The sequence below is a fragment of the Trichechus manatus genome, unplaced genomic scaffold, assembly GCF_000243295.1.
Source record: "Trichechus manatus latirostris isolate Lorelei unplaced genomic scaffold, TriManLat1.0 scaffold00147, whole genome shotgun sequence".
NCBI classification, from domain to species: Eukaryota; Metazoa; Chordata; class Mammalia; order Sirenia; family Trichechidae; genus Trichechus; species Trichechus manatus.
Genome location: NW_004444083.1, coordinates 2,010,597 through 2,021,293, shown reverse-complemented (window position 1 = coordinate 2,021,293; position 10,697 = coordinate 2,010,597). Strand labels below are relative to the sequence as shown.

Below are 10,697 nucleotides of genomic sequence, written 5' to 3'. Positions count from 1 at the left end.
TTCTCGTACCCCCATTTGCTGGTCTCCGATAGGAGTCCAAGATGGTGGATCCGCGCTGCGTTAGCTGGTAGGGGACCTCTGCATGAATCTCTCCTTGCTCTCCGTTCTCTTTCAGTATTCTCACTCCATTTGGTGCTCGGCTGAGTTCTTTATCTCTTCATTTGATGTTCTAGGGTTTCAGAATTGTTGATTCTCTGTTTGACTTAGTTTTTCGGATCTTTGCTGTGGAGGGACGGCGTGGTGCTTCTGCCTAGAGTGCCATCTTGCTGGAACCGCTCTGGAAATTGTTTTGAAGATGATTTCAAGGAGCTTCTGAGCCAACCAAGGGGGCTAGAAGTTCCTCCTTCGGGTGCCTGTCATATTTCTGAGTGGTGCATACGGTTAACGAGCTCACCTGCTAATTGAAAATTTGTAGGCTTAAATCCACCCAGAGGTGCCTTGAAAGAAAGGTCTGACAATCTACTTCCAAACATTTAGCCACTGAAAACCCTATGGAGCACATTTCCACTCTGACCCACATGGGGTCACCATGAGTCGAAATCAATGATGGTAACTGGTACCGTATTTCTGGCTGCTCACAGCTCACAGGCTAGTAAAGGGAAAAACTGCTCTTGACATTCTCATTTTAGCTATGAAAGAAATACAGCTCCCTACTGAAGAAGTGACTGAAACTCATCATTTGATGCTCCCAAACAAACAGCCTTACTGGCACACGCACACTCAGCCCTAAAGTTTGCCAAATCAGAGATTTTCCCTCAATAAAAGTTTTAAATGGTCATCTGGAATTCAGAAAACATTGGTACACTGAGGTATTTAGCTCTAAGAAACCACAAATCTAAATACTTGGAGTTCAGTATAAAAAAATATGAAGCTCATGAAAGTTGGATATGAAAAAGTTGACTATGAATTTTGATCAGGAAAAAAATGAATTAAAGAAGTAATGATTAACTTAGGGTAGCGTCCCCAAGAATTAAGAACAGATTTAAAAAAAAAGCCAACCCCTTTACCATCAAGTGGATTCTGACTCATAGGGACTCTATAGGACAGAGTAGAATTGCCCCATAGGGTTTCCAAGGCTGTAAATCTTTATGAAAGCAGACTGCCACATCTTTCTCCCATCAAGCCACTGGGGTGTTCAAACCACCGACCTTTTGGTTAGCAGCTGAGCGCTTAACCACTGCATCACTAGGGTTCAAGAATAGATTACAAAGTAATAAAATATGCGACACCACTGCTACAGGTTCCTCAAATTATGTTGTGATTATTTGTCAATAGGTTGCAGTTTGGGATGATTTTTTGAAACTAAATTAAACAAAAAAAAAAAACTTTAATGAAGACACTATTTTTGAATCATTTTTTTTCCTTTAAATCACAGTTTTATATTTTATGTTCATGCTGGTATGGAGAATTGGTTTGAAAATGGATCATGTACGTTTTCCCTGACCATTTTGGCTACCCCTTCTGTGTCCCTATTGTCTTCAAGAGCTCCTTATCTTGGCCAGCCATCACTATCGTTTACCAGTACTTCTCCTCTAGTTAATATTTCCCCCTCAACAATATCTGACTCTAAACTCTAAGTTCTTCTCTCTACTCCAGAAATCTGTGCTAGGCAAGAAAGAGGAAGGATTTGGAAATTTAAAAAAAGTGACCATAGGATATTATTGAGATATTAGGGTTAGGTTTCTTTTTTTTTTTCAATTGTACTTTAGATGGAAGTTTCCAGAACAAATAGTTTCTCATTAAAGAGTTAGTACACATATTGTTTTATGACAATGGTTAACAACCCAACAACATGTCATCACTGTCCCTTCTTAACCTTGGGTTCCCTATTACCAGCTTTCCTGTCCTCTCCTGCCTTCTAGTCCTTGACCCTGGACTGTTGTGCCCCATTAGTCTTGTTTTGTTTTATGGGGCTGTCTAATCTTCGACTGAATGGTGAACTTCCGGAGTGACTTCATTACTGAGCTAAACGAATGTCCGGGGGCCATACTCTCGGGGTTTCTCCAGTCTCTGTCAGGGCTAGTTTTTCATACGGATTCTTAGATTTCTTTTACTTTTAGAATCAATGGATAATTTTTAGAGTTTATGTCAGTTTTCATTATTATAAACTGTTGGGGGAAAAAAAATCTTCCAATATACCTATCATTTGTGTTTAGACTTTTTTCCCCTTCTAGAAAGAATAGAAAGAACCGAGAAAGCAGGGTGAATCCGCTAACCCTCACTGATGCAACTGACATTATAAAGGGACAAAGGATTGAAAAGGAAGTCATGGAGATATAAGTCCAAATTCAAGTCTATTGGGATTGGTGGAGGATGGAGGAAGAGTTTTCTTACACATAAAAAAACCAAGCCAAACTCATTGCTGTTGAGTCGATTCAGAAGATCCAATGGGGATCCTTATATTTGGCTATAAAGTTTAGCATTTCTAATCGTAGATCTTCAAGCCAGACCTAAAACATATGAAATGTAGAGATCTCTTTGCCCTTCATTACACAATTTCCAGTGGCCTAACTTTTGTGCTGATGTATTACAAAGTGGGAGACTTTGTAACATAGCAGCTGTTCAGAGGACAACTTTGACCACAGTGTAGCCACCAATAGCATTTCTGTTGTATCTCCCTCACTTTTACAATTTTTCACTGTGTAATTAATGATCTGTATCAGCAAATGCCTGCATTTTCCAACTCATCTCAGTACTGAATTTGCAAAGAAGGTATCACTATTAAATTACTTGCCACCCAATCCTTTTTGTTTTCCCAAAAGATCATTAGCCAGCAACAAGTCTCCGGGAAAAGGGAGCCAATGTACTAAAAGGAGGGTAATGACGATCATTAGCCTAAACAAAGAGATTGAATTCAGTCTGTTGAATGGACTGTACATTCCTTGTATGAGGCTTTGCAGTGGGGGAAGGTGAAATATTTTACATCCTCTGTCTGCCAGTTCTGGTTCTGTTCATTATACGGAAAAAGCCTTCTCATCCCATTTTTCAGCTTCTGGTTTTCTTCCCCCCCACCCCTTTTTTTTTAAATTCCCTTGGCTTTAAACAGAAATGCTGGTATGCCACTTACCTCCGGAAATAGCTCAGAGCCACTGCTCACTTTAGTCATAAGAATTGCATTTCCCTCCTCTTTGGAAATACTCTCCCCCAATCTCTGTAATCACGACCCAAGAAGAGCTAGGTGGTTTCAATTAAAATGAAAACATATAGCTTTGTACAACATATAGGAAGGAGCATATTTGACATAAACAATTGATAGCCACGTTCTAAACTGGAAGAATATTGTTTACCTATAAAAACATCTCTTGCCTTGAAAAGGAAGGTTTTACAAGTTAAGTGCACCTTCAATATTTTAAATGCATGCCTGTATATCCCTTAAATTAAACAGGTTTTCAAATAAGGACTATAACCTAGAAGAATGGGGGACAATTTTTATACAATTTTCATGTTGGAAAATATCTACAGCAGGGGCTATGGAATATATTGAAAAGAATCCAAGAGGGTTGTTGGGTGGTCTTTTATCTCTCATCATACAATTCTATTCCTGAATCTTTTCTCAGTGGTGGTGAAAATATTTTAAAAAAAAAAAAAATTTTTTTTCCTCTTCAGAGAATCCATCAGATTCATTTACTCGTTGAAATGAGCAAAATTGGAATAGAAGCTTTAGCTCTGTATGTTATGGCATTAACAGTTCAGATAAAGCAGCTATGTCTTTGCAAAAGGATACATCAAAAAGATACATTGCCAGCAACTTCTGTCCTAAACACGGGCACAACGGCACGGTTTCCTGCCTCATCAGACAATATCGCGAGAGTTCTGCGTACTTACGGAAGCACAGTTTTCGGACTTGTCTTCCACAAAACCAATTTGGCAGGGCATCCTCTGATTCTGCAACCAGTAATCTGTGGACTCCAGCAGACTGTTGCTACAGAGAACCTGAGAGAATCGAGAAACCCTGTTCAATGCTTTTTGGCCAGGCCAAGGTTTTCTATTTAAACAAACAGCTGTTTTCTGAGGAACCTGTTAGTGTTTTCTTTTCTTCAGAGCATCTGGATATTAGAAAAAAACTTGCAGCATAATAGCATCACTAGAATGTGTAAAATAGTCAGCCAGGAATTGGCTTTAGATGAAAACATTGATGTGAACACTGCTGTTCCTTCTCTCATCAGATTTGGAAACTTCAATATACGTGGGCTTTTGCATGAAACCCTGGGGGTGTAGTGGTTAAGAGCTATGGCTGCTAGGCAAAAGGTTGGCAGTTCAGATCCACCAGGCGCTCCTTGGAAACTCTATGGGGCAGTTCTACTCTGTCCTTAAGGGTCCCTATGAGTCTGAATCGACTCGACGGTAATGGTTTTTTTTTTTTTTTTTTTGACGGGCAATCAAGTGGTTGGTTGGGAGTACGGGCCAACTGGCAATGGCAATCAAACTTCATTTTACTGTTACTGATTTTTCATGCTATATGAATATTTTCAATTTTGAAAAATGTAATGTTTTCCTGTTGGTCAGTGTTTCTCCTGAAATTATGATTCTTCAGCTCTTTAGCTTTTCTAACATGTCTGTGAAATTGGGTCATTTTTCAGGTACAATTCTTTGAGAGCACCTAGTGAGGTGGCATCGATTTGCCGGCAATTTTTTTTTTTTTTTTAGGGTACTATGTTAACCTTAAAATTACTATGAATAAGTAAAGAACATTAAAATAACAATTTTCCATGCAGAAATTGTATGGTAAAGCACAAAGAGTTTGAACACATGACTTAGCAAAACCAAATATCATTTATAAATGTTTTGTTTCTGGGCTTGGGTTTTACAGCAATAAAGAAAAATGATGTTTCTCAGACAAAACCTTTTGACAATACAGTCTTATAAAAAAGCAAAAGATTCAACTTCTCATGTTTCTGAACATTACTCATATGTAAGATTTTTTCATCTTATACAAGATTTCCAATGCTCTTGCAGTACTCTCTATTTTACCAGGGTACGTGTCTGCTAATATTTGATTACTACCTTCACTGAAGCAACATAATAATTTAATTAGTTTGGTTAGTGCCACAAAAATAGAATGACACTTTGATTACATTTCATTTATATAGGAAAAGGTTGTCCTCTTTTATTCTATAATATAAATACAGTAATTTTTACCTCTGAATAGTGAGCTAACCAAATATAATTCTGACACATTTTTCAATAACATATTTGGCTTAGCTGAGTGATATCAATAATTTTAAACCTTTTCCCGCTGAATGCTTAGCATTACCAAGAGATGGCACATTTTCATCATTCTTTTCCAGAACAGTACAAAGAGACTCTTTGTAGATAAGCAGGCAACTGAATGATAAATTTAGATTATTACTGTAGGCCAGGGTTGGCTTCTACTATCTGTCTGCCAGTTTGTTATACTGTGGTGGCTTGTATGTTGCTATGATGCTGGAAGCTATGCCACCGGTATTTCAAATACCATCAAGATGTATTTCAAACACCATCCGGATCACTCATGATAAACAGATTTCAGTGGAGCTTCTAGACTAAGACAGACTAGAAAGAAACGCCTGATGATCTACTTCCAAAAATAAGCCAATGAAAACCCTATGGGTCACAACAGATATTGTCTGATATAGAGCTGGAAGATGAGCCCCCTAGGTTGGAAGACACTCAAAATACACAGTGACTGCCACAATGGATTCAAACATACCAGTGATCAAGAAGATGGTGCAGGACTGGACAACATTTCATTCTGTTGTACACGGGGTTGTTGACTCCATGGCAACTAACAACGACAAAGATTGGCTTTGGAATTTCTCAGTATGCTTGAAGATTTTACCTAAAATGTGATTCTGAAAGTGTGGCCTAGGACCCCTAGGTATCCCTGAGATCTTTCAGGGATTCAGTGGTCAAAGTATTTTTATAATAACACTAAAATTCTGTTTCTCTCATGAGTGCACAGTGGAATTTTCCAGAGGCTTCATGACACACGATATCCCAACAGATCCAATGCAGAAGTATTTAGGAGAATCCAGCTGTCCTCTATTAATCAGACGTTAAAGAGATTTGCAAAAATGTAAAATAAAGCCACTTTTTTCACTAAAAATATTTTTGTTTTGGGAAGTATAGATTTTTTAATAAAAATATGTTATTTGCATTAACTTGTAATGTGTTGATTATTCTTATTAAAAAATATAAAAATTTCTCAGCTTTAACATACAATGTGGAAAATATCAATAAGTATAATCCACATCTGAAGAAGAGTTGATGTCTTTGAATTATGGTGTTGGTGAAGAATACTGAATATATCATGGACTGCCAGAAGAATGAATAAATCTGTTTTGGAAGAAGTACAGCCAGAACGCTCCTTAGAAACAAGGATGGTGAGACTTTGTCTCACATACTTTGGACATGTTATCAGGAGGGACCAGTCCCTGGAGAAGGACATCATGCTTGGTAAAGTAGAGGGTCAGCAAAAAAGAGGAAGACCCTCAATGAGATGGATTGACACAGTGGCTGCAACAGTGGGCTCAAGCATAACAACGGTTGTGAGGATGGTATAGGATCAGGCAGTGTTTTGTTCTGTCGTACACAGGGTTGCTATGAGTCAGAACCGACTGGACAGCACCTAACAACAACATCATATTCCACATCAACAAAAGCTTCGTGAGGCTCCTAATAGTTTTTTAGAGTTCAAAGGAATTTTGGTTAAAAAAAAAAATTGAGGACCACTGACGCAGAGTAACATATATTTAAAGTAGAAAAAGGCTCTAAAGCATCCACCTCCCCTACTGTCACTCATTTTTATTTTCAGAATAGAACAGAGTTTAAGGGCATGAATGTTAGCAGTCTAACTGGGTTGAAATCCTGATTTGGTCATTAACAGCAGGATAACCTTGGGCAACTGACTTAAACTCTGAGTTTCAGTTTCCACACCGGTAAAATGGGGATAATCACACCCGCCTCATGGGCTGTTGGGGGGTATTCAATGAGATGATAGGTGTCAAACACTGAGTCACAAAGATGGCACATTATCCTCTCAGTACCTGGTTTTTATCAGTATTATTTTAAACAACCTGCAAAAGACAATAGAAAATTGGATGCCTTAGCCTGGAATTAGTGGATTGAAAGCATTTCAGGTGTGTGAGGGCAAATTTTCTTTAGCAAATATTACGATCTAAGGTGTAATTTTAATTCTTTATTTTGTAGTATTAATAGTTACAGCTACCATTTTTGAATACTTACAATGTGCTCAGAATTTTGCTAAAATTCCACACATATTATTTCTTACTTTTTAGTTTCTTACTGCAATGCTGGAGTCCCTGGTGGGGGACGGGGGTGGAGGGAACAAAGGTTAATGAGCTAAACTGCTAACCAAAAGGTTGGTGGTTTAAGTCTACCCAGATGTGCCTCAGAAGAAAGACCTAGAAATCTGCTTCCCAAAACCAGCCTTTGAAAACCCTATGGAGCACAGTTCTGCTCTGACACACATGGGGTCATCATGAGTTGACCCAATGGCAACTGGTTTATTAAAATGCTACAAAGTAGGAATTATTTTAAAGATAAGGATCTTAACAAGTATTATTATCATTTTGAAGATGAAAACTTTGAGGCGCAGAAAGATTTGGTTTCTATCCTTACTTGCCCAGAGCCAGACTTTGGACTTGGTCCTGAAGACCCCAAGGCCTGTGAGCAAGATCACCGCCTTCCATACCAATGGGCCTGAGTTTCAGTATGTTTCTGAAAAGTTACGTGCAGCTAATTTTTGTAAATAAAACCACATTTTCTTATGGACTTCCATTTTAAAGTTAATTTTTCATTAATGAAATTCTGACATGACGTTTTTCTTTGAGGAGAAGAAACTTTTCATGTGTAAATTTTTATAAGTTAATTAATCCATTTGGCAAGTAATATCAGTATTTTAATTTCTCAAAGGAAAGCATGCTTTACATCTGTTGAGTTAACATCAAGCCAAACTGATGTCATTATGCTTCTGCTCCTTGACTTTCTTTGATCCTCAGAATTTGGAACACCCATCAAAAAACCAAAGCGCTCATTAACTCTGCCTCATAAAACATTAGAGATTTAAAATGCAGTCATCAAATGAACATACTGTTTAATAATACTTTACAATGTGGTTTAATGAATTCTCTGACGAAAATCACTTCTTAGCTATTCCAAAGCTCACTTCTCAAAAGTTACTACTATTAGTACTACTACTACCCGTTGTCGTCGAGTCGATTCCGACTCATAACGACCCTATAGGACAGACTAGAACAGCCCCATAGGCTCTCCAAGGAGCTGCTGCTGGATTAAAACTGCCAACCTTTTGGCTAGCAGCTGAGCTCTTAACCACTGAGCCACCAGAGCTCTTATCAAAAGTTAGGTCCTTGGAACTCTTTTACCTTCTAAGATACGCAAGACACATAATATAATGGTTGTGACAACATATGTCAACAGAGAAAAGCACCTGTCGCTTATCAGAGTGTATGGATAAGTCTTATCCTAGGGCAGCCTTAGGAGCAGACAGAGCCAGTCACAAATCACTTGGGCCTTTCAGAAGCATGGTGGGCTGGGTTGGCACATTTTTCAGGTGAAACACAGAGAAGCAGAGGTGGAGGTAGCAAAAAGGATCAACTTGACACCTCACAAAGAGAGATTCTCAGAGCTGCAAAAAGGGACTAAGGATGAGGCTGATAGAGAAGAAAGCTGGCTGGCTGTCAGAGTTCTTACGGTTCTTGCGCTTAGCTTCCCAAATGGGAAATGAGCACAGAAATATTTATGTGTCAAGTCTTCCACTTGAAAGGACTTTATTTTTTGTACCCAGTTTTTAAATAAATCATAACTAAATAAATCATAACTAAAAATATGCAAAGACCTTGCTCTGTCCTATCCTAGGTGGGAGGAAAAATTATAGACCTGCTCACTCGGTGGAAAATTCTAGAAAGACTTCCCAGTTGACTATTTGCTAACCTTGAATACTGAATGTCTCCCGTAAGCTATGCCACAGAAGGAATGGAAATGACAGAGTAAAGAAGTGGGAGAAAAATTTGAAATCTAAACCTTTCAAAGCTTAAGAAGAAATGTTTTGAAGAGAGCTTCTTTGGTGAAACCATTCATTATACAACTTTAAAATTTTAATTTTATTCATCATTAAATACTAGTTTATCTTACTACATCAATAATTAAAATCAATATCTTTTCCCATAAATTTCATTAATATTTAGAGATCACTGATTATTCAACATTCTATTCTTTAATTATTGACCAAATAATACATTTATTGAAAATTCTCTGGGTTAAGGATGTAATATACATTATTTGAATTAAATCTCTAGACTTAGGAGGTAGAATCTAATGTAAGAGCAAATATATGTAAAGTGCTTAAAACAGTGCCTGGACATAGTAAGCACTCAATAAACATATAGATTTGATATATTAATATCTAAATTAAAATAGGTAATATATTATACATTAATATAGGTTTAAGTAAGCACTCAATGTTGTTGTTAGTTGCTGTGGAGTCAGTTCCAACTCATAGTGACCCTTTGTACTACAGAACGAAACACTGCCCAGTCCTGTGCCATGCTCACAATCTTTGTTATGCTTGAGCCCATTGTTGCAGCCACTGTGTCAATCCATTTCGCTGACCCTCTACTTTACCATGCATGATGTCCTTATCCAGGGTCTGGTTTCTGCTGATAGCAGGTCCAAAGTATGTGAGATGAAGTTTCACCATCCTTGCTTCTAAGGAGCATTCTGGCTGTACTTCTTCCACGACAGATTTGTTCGTTCTTTTGGCAGTTCATGGTATATTCAATATTCTTCACCAGCACCACAATTCAAAGGGATCAATTCTTCTTCAGTCTTCCTTAGTCGTTGTCCAGATTTTGCATGCATATGATGTGACTGAAAATACTATGGCTAGGGTCAAGCACACTTTAGTCTTCAAGGTGACATCTTTGCTTTTCAACACTTTAAAGACGTCTTTCGCAGCAGATTTGCCCAATGCAATGTGTCTTTTGATTTCTTTCATGGGTGTTGATTGTGGATCCAAGCAAAATGAAATCCTTGACATTTTCAACCTTTTTTCCATTTATCATGATGTTGCTTACTGGTCCAGTTGCGAGGATTTTTGTTTTCTTTATGTTGAGGTGTAATCCATACTGAAGGCTGTGGTCTTTGATTTTCATCAGTAAGTGCTTCAAGTCCTCTTCACTTTCAGCAAGCAAGTTTGTGTCATCTGCATAACTCAGGTTGTTAATGAGCCTTCCTCCAATCCTGATGCTGCATTCTTCTTCATATAGTCCAGCTTCTCGGATTATTTCCTCAGCATACAGACTGAACAGGTATGGTGAAAGGATACAACCCTGACACACACCTTTCCTGACTTTAAACCACACAGTATCCTCTTGTTCTGTCCGAACAGCTGCCTCTTGATCTATGTACAGGTTCTTCATGAGCACAATTAAGTGTGCTGGAATTCCCATTCTTTGCAATGTTATCCATAATTTGTTATGATTCACACAGTCGAATGCCTTTGCGTAGTCAATAAAACACAGGTAGAGGTTCCGGCAAGATGGCGCTCTAGGCAGACGCACCACGCCGTCCCTCCACAGCAAAGATCCGAAAAACTAAGCCAAACAGAGAATCAACAATCCTGAAACCCTAGAACATCAAATGAAGAGATAAAGACCTCAGCTGAGCACCAAATGGAG

The 10,697-nt window shown here is 38.2% G+C and overlaps 1 protein-coding gene across 1 annotated transcript in view; it reads right to left on the bottom strand.

The window, feature by feature from the left end:
* SPHKAP (SPHK1 interactor, AKAP domain containing) overlaps window positions 1-10,697 on the bottom strand; it is a 166,741-nt gene that overhangs the window by 107,199 nt on the left and 48,845 nt on the right. Inside the window, exon 3 of the mRNA XM_004385841.2 lies at window positions 3,826-3,933. Coding sequence (XP_004385898.2) covers window positions 3,826-3,933 — 108 coding nt within the window. The remainder of the gene's footprint in view (window positions 1-3,825; window positions 3,934-10,697) is intronic.